The sequence below is a fragment of the Sceloporus undulatus genome, chromosome 3 (assembly GCF_019175285.1).
Source record: "Sceloporus undulatus isolate JIND9_A2432 ecotype Alabama chromosome 3, SceUnd_v1.1, whole genome shotgun sequence".
In the NCBI taxonomy this organism is placed as follows: domain Eukaryota; kingdom Metazoa; phylum Chordata; class Lepidosauria; order Squamata; family Phrynosomatidae; genus Sceloporus; species Sceloporus undulatus.
This window is the reverse complement of record NC_056524.1, coordinates 168,416,530-168,429,876: the sequence shown is the minus strand read 5'-3', so window position 1 is coordinate 168,429,876 and position 13,347 is coordinate 168,416,530. Positions and strand designations below refer to the sequence as shown.

The 13,347-nt window shown below is 39.8% G+C and overlaps 1 protein-coding gene across 4 annotated transcripts in view; it reads left to right on the top strand.

Annotated features, from left to right (window-relative positions):
- The window catches only part of CTNNA3 (catenin alpha 3), a 1,027,502-nt gene that overhangs the window by 207,133 nt on the left and 807,022 nt on the right, over positions 1-13,347 (top strand). For all 4 annotated transcript variants that reach the window (XM_042459353.1, XM_042459352.1, XM_042459355.1 and 1 more), the window contains exon 6: positions 6,916-7,179. In XM_042459353.1, coding sequence (XP_042315287.1) covers positions 6,916-7,179 — 264 coding nt within the window. The remainder of the gene's footprint in view (positions 1-6,915; positions 7,180-13,347) is intronic.

Below are 13,347 nucleotides of genomic sequence, written 5' to 3'. Positions count from 1 at the left end.
ATGCACCTGTTAGGAGTTGAAGTCCTAAACATCAGGTCACTAGTTTGCTGATGCCTGCTGTAAACGCTCACATTATTCTTTTAATGAAATATGTTAAATATCTGCTTGAATAATTAAAACATGGTAGGACCATGTACTTTCCTATTTAATAGTTAGCTTTGATTCCTAAAATATGAACAAACAATGTGTGTTTTAGTTCTGTGGAATAATGGATACACAATAGCCTGCGAGAAACTTTCTTCATATTTCAGCCTTATCCGTTAGCTCATTGTTTTGAAGTTGTATAAAACTGCACATTTTTTTTATTATTATAAAAACTTTAATGGAGCGCAACTCTGGCAAAGCATAATAAGGCAAATGCTGGTTAATTTCACACACTTTTAAATTGTATATTGAATGTGGTATGGAGTTTATGCTCTTTGAATTTCACTTAAATCTGTTGAGGGTTAAAAAGGATGCTGCATTTTAAATAGCAATTTGAAAACTGAATACAGTAATGCATTTATTCAAGTAGGCACTTTGCAAGGATGGCTTCTAATTTATTTAATTTTTTTTAAAGGAATGTGCTTTCTGATGCTGAAAAGGAAGGACCTGTATTTGCTGCTTTTCTTGATAAATGCTGATGTTGTAAATTATACAGCTGTTCTTCCTCTGTATGGATTTTGCAGTACCAAGAGCGATTTATGGGTCCAGAGTGCAGCTGCTGAAAGTCATTTATTCTCACTTCTTGTATTAAATCTATCATATACAAACACATTAACATTCGGTACAGAATTCAAGGGCTTAATCCATTTTCCTCCTTCATGGTCTTGTAGCCTGTAAATATTTGCTGGTTACACACAGCACTTTTTTCTAGCTGTAATCTAATAAGATCATATTTAAAGAGGGGCTGTATTTTTTGTCTATTTCCTGGGCTAAATATTTGAAGCTTTTAACTTTAATACTGTGATTTGGCATTAAAAAATGAAGTTCGCTGTCCAATTAAATGAAACAGAAGTCTCATCAACATGTTAGGGTAAATTAGGGTTGTGATGGCATGGTTGAATTCTATTGCATGTTACTTAGACCTTGTGTTCATGTTTCTTGGGTGAAATATCTCTCTGCATGTGTCACTTTGTCTTGAGAAGACAAGTTTCAGTAATGACTGCTTTTATTCACTTTAGTCAATTTCAGGCAGTCAAAATGAATGGATAGGGCTGGCCCTACCATTAGGCAGAGTGAGGCAATTGCTACAGACAGCAGGTGGAAATGGATTGGCAACACCTGCAGTCTCTCAGGTTGCTGCCACACTGCAGAATTAATGCAGTTTTATACCACTTTAACTGTCATGGCTTGATCCTATTGATTCCTGGGGTTTATAGTTTCTTGTGGCACCAGAGTGTTCTGTCAGAGAAGCCTAGATATCCCAGAAAATTACAAATCCCAGAATCCCATAGCATTGAGCCGTGGCAGTCAAAGCAGTGTGAAATTGCTTTAATTCTGCAATGTAGATTCAGCATTAGGCAATCTTCTTCAGTCCCCTGGCCACACAGCCTGTTGGTTCTGCAACACTTTAAATTAGTTTTGCTCAGGTGTGGTGGGCTTCACTGTTCTATTGCCAATCTGAAGTAAAATTCAACTCCCAGTCTAATTGGTTTTTGTATATGGTGTGTGTGTGAGTGAGAGAGTGAGAGAGAACTGGGCAAAACAGATGGCGGGTAAGGAGTGGCTTAATGCTACCTCCTTGAGTGCCAGATTAGGGCTGCAGCAACTGCACACCATAGCCCCAATCTGATGTTTTTCCAGCACAAAAAGAAACATCAAAATGCCGCTCTTTTTTGTGCTGGAAAAAAGGCATCCCTTTCACCACTGCCATGGCTCTTCTTCACTCCTGCGGCATGCATCATGTAGTTGTTGCATCGCAGGAGCATTCTCACACCACCAGCTGTCTGGTCAGGTGGGTGGCGTGATGGGGGTTTGGGGGTCTGGGCATGCCATGTCCGGTCACCATGCTCCCACTCTACCCCAGTGTCGGCCCTTTTGGTCGGCCTGTATAGCCAGTGTCTATTATTTTGTACTTTGTGGTGAGAAAACCTTTTGGGCTAGCCCTGTGAATGCATGAAAAAGACAAGAAAGCCACATGTTCCAGCTCCATGCTTAACATCTTCCTTTCTCTGCTAGGGAGCTTCAGATCCTACAGAAATTTCATTTCCTCCTCTAAGGACAAATAAAGCTATGGTGATGTTGTGCTTTTGAGTACTTTTTCTTTTTAAAATCACTTTTGAGGAAAAATATTGTTTGCAGGAAGTCGCCAAATTAAAATAATAATAACGGTAAATAATCTCATCATGGTTGACCATGTATTGAAGTACCCTTTCTCATCAAGGACAAGAAAATTTAGTTCTAAGGTTTCAAACCCAAACTGGTGGCTAAAGGATCAAGGAAAGAAGGGCAGGGAATCATCCCATTAAAAGCCATCCATCCTGTGCTTGTTATGTTTGTGTACATTCTTGACAGTTTTTTATGGATCTAGGTCAGATACTTAGTGAAGCTACTTAAACAAAACTGTGTCCAAGGCAAGGAAAGCTTTTGTACTGGAAGAATCTAAGTGATTTATTGCAGAGCAATTCAGTAAGCTATCAAAAACACTGCGGGGACAAATATAAAGAAAAACAATTGCTGAAGTGGCTGTTACTTGGTTTTGGGGTTTTTTAAACATTAGAAGTATTGAGAACAAGCCAAAACTCATACTTGAAATTAGAGGACAGTGTATAAGGAAAAAAAGTGAAAGTCATGATGGATGAGATATCCCTGTCCAACCACTGTAATGTAGAACTGATGTCCATATAGGTGGGCAGCAAGTGGTGTGTGCATCAGGAAATGAAAAATTCAGAATGGTAATACTTCACCAACTGAAGCATGCATGGAATCTCAGGGGCCATTAGCACATGCCGAGGGGGTGCTGGGAGTTTATGCAAAGTGAAATTGGCAAAAACTTTTTTGTCAGTGAAATCCAAATGTATTTAACAGTGAACATGGTTGGACAGAATACCTTTTAAAATCCTCAAGTTGTAGAAGAGATATAAAATCTGTTCTTAGATTGTCATTGTCGTATCACCCTCTTGATGATGAATTTAAGAAACAAACATTAGCTGTTTCCAAAATTCATCTTATAAACGACTACTGTTTTTTGGTCTTTTTGGAGAATAGTATCTCTGCAGAATGTCAACATGTAGCAGCAGTTGCATGGCACACTGTTAAAATCTAGCTGTGGCAACATGCTTAGTTTAAAAGGCAGATTAATAGAACTGGAACTGGTAGGTTAGTGCTTTTTTTAAATAGAAAAGGTCCTAGTAAATGTCTAGTCTCTCTAGCAGCAAAAATCTCTTTTAATAAAATTTTCAGCATACTTGCTGAAAACTTGACTGGATCTAGACTGTAATTTAATGAGAATTCACATATTTAGCGTCATGAAGTTGGCACAAATGCTTGTCTAGGTAACTGCTTTTGAGTCATCCTTGTCTTCATTGTAATATCCTGTCATTTCAGGGTTGTTAAACTTGGCTGGATGTGAGTAGGATCAACAGAATATAGTTCCTATGCAATCACATGTCCTTCTTGCTTGTACAGTTAGGATAAATTATATGTTTATTGGCTGTGCTGTAAGCTATTTGTTGATATCATTCATTTATATGGGCTTTGCTGCAACAGCATTCAATACTATGTCCAGGTAGCCTCATTTACAAACCGTCTCCATTCTAAAGTGGTGTGGCATGGAAAGATTATCATTACAAAGCTTTGCTTCCAGAAGCCAGTGGTATTTTTGCACCCAAATGCACTGGATTTGTGCATTTTGTACAAGTGGAAAATAAGAGTAATTTTAGAATGACTTCCTGCTAATCATTATGAATTCTTCAAACATCCATTTAAGAAGAATGATTCCCAAACTTGGATTCCCATATGCTATTTGATTGCAGTTCCAAGAAGCCCTGTCTGTGCTGGCTAGACATTCTTGGAATTGCATTTTTGGGTCTTTTTGGAAAATAGTACTGTACCTCCAAAATTGGGGAGTCAGTGCTTTATAAAGACTATAAATGTGGTTTGCTACATTCACATTTTGCTATACAAATTTTTATTGTTGCTAATTTTAGCTACACCTTAATAGGAAGCAGGCCATAATTAAGACCCGCCATCACAAGTGACTAAAATGTATGGATTTCTGGGATAGGATGTCCTTCATTCTGTTGGGAGATTCATCACTGATATTTTCATAGAGGGATGTAAGTCCAATGAAGTTCTTTTCTATCCCTAACCATGAGTGAACCACATGTAGAAAGTGGTCCAAGGAAGAGAATTCAGAAGTAGGAAACTTAGGGTTCTTATCATTAGTGGACATGGATCTTAGAAAAATTATACCCCCTGAGCTTTAAAAGCTGAGCATGCAACACAAGATTCATGAGGGAGGAATCTGTTGCCAAAGCCCTTCAACAATATTGCATTCACATTTTCCATAACAAAATCATTTGAAATGTGAATTTAACATTTATATTGGTGGGGGGCAGGGGGAGATGTCAGAATAAAAAAAATTAATGGATCTTGAATCATATGCAACTATCATTAACCTTAATTGTATTGTTAGAAAGTAATTAAATTGCATTTATGAGAGATTTTATAGCAGAACATAGAAATGGCATGGAAGACTCTAGATGATAATTGTTTTCATTTTCGGAAGCAAAAGAAAAGGCAAATCCCCCCCCCCTTTTTTTTCCTTGCCTCTTTTTTGTACTGTAAAATGTGACTGAAAATAAATTGAATTGCCAAAAAAAAGTTATAAGAATTGATTAATTTTTTGTGTGTGTGTGACTAGGAAAATTAAATTTGAGCTTTTTATCTGTGACTGAGATGCCAGCATGCTCTAGTTAGTAATTATATATCCCAGGATGTTTTGTGGAGTTACAAGTGTTTGCCTTGGGTGCTTTTTCCAGAAATCTTCTTAAAATTATGTTTTGGTTCTGCTTACATAGTAGTGTGTGTTATGCAAAAGTAGCCAACATTTTCAAAACAAGCTGCTTATTTCCCCCCTTTTCATTTTTTGTTCTCTCTAACCTCCCCCCACTTGCCCCAATTTTCCTTGAGCATTTTGTACTCACTCAGAGACCACAGGATTTAAAATATATATTCCTACAATTACTTTAGGTTTACATCTCACCTCAACCATGGATGCATTAAATGGCTTCAAAACAAGCTCCACTATCTGCAGTATGTGGGATAACAATACAATACTGCTTTACCTTTGAGTCTTGAGAGTAGTCAGGTTCACAGATAGCCAGGCATCCTGGAGAATGGCAGTGCTAATCTTCTGTGATGCATCAGTTTAGCAAGGAGCACCAGCACTTTGGTTAGTGAGGCAATATGGGTTAATATGCTTATAAAGTGCTATGTGCACTAAACAGGTGTTATTTTATTTATTTATTTACATACTGCCAAGTTTCCTTCAAGTGGATCAACATTATAAAGTTATAGGCGTTTGATTCCACTTTATTTGCCATGGCTGTCTACTATGGAATCCTAGAATTAGGAGTGTCATGAGCTGTTAAAAACTGTTGGCTACATAGTGCTTACACAAGGTGCTGGTCTGTGAACTTATGCTGGTCCATAAATGTTTGGCTGCCAGTGCTCAGAGAGTTTTCAAGAAAGTAACTTTCATTTCTCTGAAGATGCCAGCCACAACTGCTGGTGAAATGTCAGGAATAAACCCTTCTAGGACACAGCCTTATAGCCTGAAAAACCCACAAAAAATATGGATGCCGGCCGTGAAAGCCTTCGACTTCACAATATTAATGTATGCTTCTATAAATGTATGCATATTGCCATAACCTCCTTGAACTAGAGGTGATGCTATTGTTTGGTCAGATGTGACCCTACTGACTAAAGATGGTTGTAGTTGTAGTCCTCTCCACCTAGAAAGCACTTGCTTAGGAAAAGCAGAGCTGGCTGATTCAGCAAGGTCTTTCACACGTTCATAGTAACAGTGACCATTCATTTTATCATGGATACAGGTATTTTCTGCCTTTCTTGCAATTGTCCCAAGCTTCACTTTAACCCCTAGATTAGAGCTACCTTTGATACCTTATCATGAAGTAAAATTTCACCAATGTCCCCCTTGGCATTTTTCAAATCTGAAATGGACATTTTGTCATTTTCTGTTTTGGAAAAAGGGCTCCTGTGGGCCTAAAAGTCAGGTGGGCCTAAAATCTGGTGAAATTTCTCACTCATTGTTGTCCTCCCAGTTCTGAGGAGCCTTTCTCTGAGTTAAGCATTACATCTATTCTGGGCACATTGAAGACCAAACAGATCTTGACTCCCTTTTCCTTTGTTTCTTTCCTCCCCAAGGTATGGTGTAGCACAGGCATTTTAACATTGGACTACAACTCTGGAAACTAGGGTTTGAATCCCTGCTCAGCCATGGAAACCCACTGTCACACACTCTCAGCATCAGAAAACCATGTGATAGGTTCACCTTAGGGTCCCCATAAATCAGAAAAGACGTGAAGGTACACATCAACCATTTTATAAATGAAAGTATTGCATCCAGCCTAATTGAAAATTCCCAGATTTTGTTCCTGTTCTTTCCGATTTTATATTAGATTAAAATGAACTGACATAGGGGTAATGCATAAAAAGCCTTTGATCATGACAGGACAGAAAATATTTTGGGATAAACAAAACATGTATGAATTTCCAAAATAAAATAGGAAAGAACAGGAACAAAATCTGGGACTTTCTGCCCTTTGAGTAATCAGTCTCTTTCTTTTTCTTGCTGCATTCAGGACCTGCACAAATAAATGATTAATTTATTATTTTTCAGTAGTTAAGTGTTTAATAATTTACCCCCTTAAAACCATGAACTGACAAACTTCTGCTTTTCCCTGGCAGGATTTAAAATCCAACAATCAACGAGATGACATTGCAGCAGCACGTGCTTCTCTGAAGGAAAAATCACCTCTTCTCCATTCAATTTGTTCAGCTTGTTTAGAACACTCAGACATTGCGTCTCTTGCAGCCAGCAAGGACTCTGTTTGTAATGAAATACAGAATGCTCTTGATGTCATTTCTAATGCTTCTCAAGGAATTGAAATCCAAAAGATGCAGCCCATATCAGAGGCATCGACTCTTGGAAGTGCCCTTGATGAACTTGAGGTAGGTGAATACATAGCACTGCAACACACTTTGCAGAAAGTCCTAAAATAAATTGTGTGTGTGTAAAGTGGCACCCCAGAGCTTTTTGAAACATGTGGTCAGTTTCATGGGAGTGGTCTCAAAAACCCCTGGATAATTTATTTTGGGTAGTGTTCATATGTTTTTATTGGGGCAGAAGGATTTGTTTTGCTTTGTTCTCCTTGTAAGCCAACTTATGAACACAAACTTCATTAGATCTTGGAAAAATATTTTAAAAAATCAGTTAGCTGCAGTTATAATTCCAAAGCTACAACATTGTAAAAATGTAAATATAATAGTGAATAAATCAAACTATCTCTTTGATTTTGCAGTTGTCCAGACTAGAACTGGAAGGGCAGAATCTGCATCACATTAGCTACGCAATGTCCTCCCTTGGAAGGCTTTGTACTACTCTGGTTCTGGAGAATCGTTAGGACTTCGGAATGCAGGAGAATTACTCCTGTTCGAAAATAACCAATTAGTTATTAATTAATTAATCCCCCTAAACTCTTAGTGCTACAAGCTATTGTCCTGCGGTACAAAACACATTTTCTTCCCTCCCACATCCTATTTGTTCACAACACATCGTGAGACAGTGGCATGCATCAGCATTTGAGCAACATGATATTCCTTCTTCATTTAGTGTATCTGGCAGCAGCTAAGCTGTTTAGCTGCTTGAAGTATCTACTAGTTGTCTATGCTTAAAATATATACAGTGGGCCCTTCTCTTATGCGGGGGATCTGTTCTGCCCCCCTGCATAAGAGAAAAAAAAACGTGTAAGTTTGAGTCCTATTAGAAGTAATGGGGCTTGTGCCTGTGGGGTGCTTCTTCTGGGGTGTGCAAGGCTTTTTTCCAGCACGGCTTCCAGCACATGCTGGTGCACTGTATTTAAACAAATTAGGCAGCCCTTAGGCTACTTCCTAAATTTTGTCATGATATGGATCCTGACAGGAAGGTGTGTTCTGATTTGCTTCAAATTTGAGCCAAAAAATAAGAAGTATTCTTGAATCTCCACATTACTCATGAAGCATTTGGTATTATTTGAGTGAACATATATTTTGTAGTTCAGGGATGTCATTAGGTGAGTGTAGGAAATGTGAGCCACACTGGGTGATACTTCAGAAGGGGAGCCACTGGGGTATATGGTGCTGCTGCCCTCCAGCAGCCCCTTCTGGGTCTGGAAAGAGAGTTGACATCTCCTCTTCATGCTGTCATCACCTCCCTTTCCCACCTGGCTGGCTTCTGACTGGCAACAGTAGATCAACACAACCACCGGTGCCTGCCCGTTCTGCCCCATTGCTTCCTTGGCCAAGATAGCCCCAGTATGGTGAAACCTGAATGAGTGGGCAAAGGCCAGTAGTGTACCCTGACTTGGTGTCACTCAGTGCAGGCGGTTGAGGCTCCAGGGAGTTGGACTTCTGGGCCAGGAAAGCCCTCCAGTGGCCAGGAGAGTGTTCCCCATGTGCCCCCGACAGTCCAGAAAGCCCCGTGGCAGCCAGGAGAGTGGGCCCCACATGCTGCTGTTGGTCCAGAAAGCCCTGCAATGTCCAGGAGAGGAGGCCCTACACATCCCTGATGGCCTACAAAGCCCTGCGGCAGCCAGGAGGATGGACTCCATGCACCGCCGGTGGCCCAGAAAGCCCTACTGTGGCTGCAGAGCGAGCTGAAGGCCTAGTGGGGGGCAGGTATCACCTCCTCTTCTGTGGTGTCACCCCTTCTGTGGTCCCACCCAGTTTGGCTCACCCCCTGTACCCTCCCCCCCAAGTGACACTACTGGCACAGTCAGCTGTGATGAACTTGCAACTATGCCACTGGTTCCTGCCCCTTCTTCTCTGCTACATTGGCTCCCTTGGCTAAGGAAGCCACAGCCGCGGAGAAGTCTAAATGAGAATCCCCACCCTCCCTTCCCTTCCTTCTCACTGCTTTGCTTGCCCTCCCACCCCACAGCAACACTTTCCAGGTCTGGCTGGGCAGCCAGGTGAGCAAGGCAATAGTAGGAGAGGAAAGGGTAGGCAGGATAGGCCCAGGCCCCTAACCCTGTCCACTGGCCCCTGCCCCTGCCCCCTTTCTGAATCTAGCCACACGGTGTCCAGCTGACCTAGGGGCAGGTGAGTGAGGCAGCAGGAGGGTAGGAATAGCGGGACAATTTGCCACCACCTAGCAGCTCTTTCCAGGCACCTGCACCAGGTGACACCAACTCTAGTGATACAGATTATGTTACTGTCTCTGGCTTTCCCTTTCCCTTCATAGGATGTAAGAAAATGTATTTGTCATCTTATTAAACTTTCTGACAAATGCTGAAAGACATAAATGTGCCCCTTTCCATGTAGTTCCTGGCTGAATGATCCTCTCTCCATGTGGCAGAGGAATGGCACATGCACTCTTTCATCCCCCTTCCATGCACATAATACAAAGTATGCAAGAGCAACTTAATGTCTGAATAATAATAATAAAAAAGACTTGGTTCATGTAATTTTCATCCCAAACCAAAAGGTGAGGAGAACTGCACAAATGGGGGCCTCTTTGGATATTTCTTAAATGTACTGTATGTCTTAATATGGGCAGGGAACATATGACTCTCCAGATATAATTGGGCTGTAATTGTTTGCTGTTGATTGCCATCAATGTAGGTTTGACTTATGGTGACTCTGTGAATGAGAGACCTACAAGACACCCTGCTTTTAACAGCCCAGCTCAGATCCTGCACACTCAGAGCTGTGACTTCCTGAATTGAATCTATTTACCTGTCTTTCTCATTTCCTGCTGCCTTTTCCTGCTCTTTCCCACTTTCCCAAGCATTAACAACTCTAATGAGTCATGTCATCTTATGATAGCTACAAAGCACGATAGCCCCATTTTGGCTTCTAAGGAGAGTTCAGGTTCAATTTGTTCTAGAACTCATTTATTGCTCATTTGGGCTGTCCATAGTGTCCATAGAACTTTCCTCTAGCACTACATTTCAAATGAATTGATTCTCTTCCTGTCAGTTTTCTACACTGTCCAACTTTCACAACCATACATAGAAATCAGAAATACTATGACATGGACAATCCTGATTTTGGTATTCAGTGATAAATCTTCCAACTTGAGGATCTTATCTAATTCTTTTGCGCTTCCAAGTCTTCTGATTTCTTGACTACATTTTCTGTTTTGATTTATGATTAAGCCAAGGTACAGAAAAGCATAGACCATTTTGATGGTTTTACCATCCATTTTAAATATAAGTGTACTACAAATCACATTATTTATGTTCAGTTGCCAATGTTGGCTGGGGCTGATGGAAACTAGAGTACAGCAACATCATGTGTGTGTGCGTGTGTCCTAGGTTCTCTCTTCCTTTATTAAAATGTATAAATACATGTATGGTGAAATATATAAAGTGGTGAAAGCTTAAATGTTGATCAGTAAGAGTAGAGTAGCAAAATCCCTCTCCATCTCTCTACTATTAAAAGGGCTGCTGATCCAAAGGGGTTTTTAATTTTTTGGAAGAGGGCCGGAGGTGTAAGGGAACTGCTCCCTTGTGTTAGCAAAACACTCACATATATCTTCTTGGTTCCTGTTTTTCCTCTGTGTTGTTCGATGTCTTTTGTTTATAGAATTTTCTATGTAGCTTTTACCCAAATAGTGCACATGGCACCTGAGGCTGGTTGAGTTAGATAAAGCAAAATTGATTGAGTATTTAACCTTTTAAGAATGCATTTAAAATTAAATGATTTCATTTTTCTTTATTTATGGGAAAATGGCATTGGATAAGAACCTGAAATAACCTTTGCTCTATCTTGCTTCTGCATTGCAAATAAAGTGCCATGAAATAAATGGATGGTAGTAAACAGTCTGTTGGGAGCGAATCTCATTAAATGTTTATAGTGTGAAAATGTGTGAAAGAGCTTACTCAACAAGTACTGTCTAGAAGGTTTCCTAATATCTTTCATATCAAGTAAGACAGAATTTATTGTTGGGCATAATCTAAGGTGGCTCCGGATACTTCTAAAACTTGCAACAAATTTTTAACCATTCTATATAGTTGTGCTTTTAATAAAATAGTATAATGCTACTGGGGTAATCATTGAATATTTAAAACCTTCATTAAAACAGATGGTCAATTATTTTAATATATTCAAACCAACTGCACTTTCAGCACACTTTCCACAGCTTTCAGTTTATTATTTTAATCAGCCTTTTTTCAGAATCTTGGTTATATCAGAGCACTACTACTTCATGGTTTGGGATGCTTCCTTACCTAATTTTTAATGCTGAGCATATTCCTAGGAGTCATATGTTTTCTTAAGTTCATTGTTCTGTTCAGATGATATGACATATGAAAAGATACCAGTGCATGGACCGGGGTGGTGATGACAGCAGCGGGATCTTGTCTGCTGGTTCAACTCCATGATTTATGTATTTACCCAGTGCAGTATATAAAGACAATATGTACATTAAGTGATGAGAAGTGATGAACTATAGAGAAGTGCTACTCAAAGTGGTGGTCCATGAACTGATGTCTATCTCTGAAATGTCAACTTTTGGTCCTTGGAGAGTCTCCAGGAAAGAACGAAACAATTAGCCAATGAGCACAAACATATTAGTCCCTGGCACACTGGGAAAAAAACATTCAGTCTCCCAGATATCTTAAGAAGCATTGCTGTACAGCACTACAGCTCCAGAATGCTCCCAGAAACTTTACCATTTCCATTTCTGGAAAGTGTCTTAGAGTGCTCTTAGCTTTCTGGAGAAGGCACCTGTGTACCATGCAGGCTGGATTGGGGTTTAAAGAAAAAGGAAGCACAGATCCATTTCTTGCTGCAGGGTTTCTGGCCAGCCATAACTCCCAGTAAGTAGTTTTGCCATATTACAGCCTCTCAAATCCTGGCAGCAAATCAGCCTTGCTCTTTTTTCTTATAGTAACTACTCTTTTGAGAGAACCAATAGAATAATGTTTATAATGCTGGACTTGAAACAGCAACATAAATTCAAATCCTTGTTTAGTCATGGAATTTATCATGTGAGATATCATTATATCTCAGCAAATCTACCTTTTAGGGTTGCTGGGAGGCGATAAATAGTAGAATGGGAACCATGTAATGTGGAGATTTGTGGTCAACTACCACCACCATCACCATGTTTTGTCATACACAGGCATTTCTAATGCTACTGTACTCTTATTAGATTACTACAGTGTGTGTGTGTGTGTGTGCATGTGCGTGAGTGTGTGTTTGCTATCAGTTTGTATACTGATGACTAAAAGGGTACAAATTCATGGAAATATCACAGGATGCCCATATTGCACCTTGGCCATGTTCTCCTCCCTTGTTTATTGCACTCCATTGCTTCCATCTTCTACTTTCCTTTCCATCATTGTCTCACATGGGGACCTATATGCTTGCATCCCGAAAACGGTTAAAGTGTTGACATCCCGGAAAAGCACATAAATAGGCAATTGTTTATCATACACAGAGCACAACAATGAGTTAAAAGCACTTTACTCTACCCTGGATAACCCCAGCTTCTGTCCAGTTTAAGCTTCCAATTTTCCCCATGTGATAAAGTAGTGAGTGAAAGAAATTGTAATATAAGCTTCCATAGACTTCTGTTTCCTGAGATGCTTGTATATAATGAGGGGAAATAATTCATTAAGAGGAAAACTGCAGGAGACTTCCAGAGGTTTTAAAGTTCTCCTCTTCTTTAGATATCCCTTGTCCCATATTATTTTCTGAGACTGGCCCTAGAGAACTCTTAACCTGAAGTGAACTCCAGATTTAAGTGAAGGTGTAATGAGCATTTGAGATGATGCCATCTCTTGGCGCAAAACTCTAGAAAGTTAGTGGAAAAGAAAGTTGGAACCTAAACATTCACTTTAAACCTTTAATCTTCTCACTACTCCATTAATTCCACTGGAGCAAGACACACAAAGCACTCAGGCAGGGCACATTAGAAAATCTGTTTGATCAGATCTGTCTACTGCAAATGTTCATTCATTTGTATTGATTTCATTACTGTTTCCTTTAAACTGATCAATACAGAGATGCTTGACACGTATCAGATTCCTGTCGGAAAGCTCAACTAGATAATGAAATAGCTCTTTACCATCTGTCTTTCTCCTCTCTTAATTTTTTATGAAGGAAGCATAAACACTTAACTGGAGTTGCTTT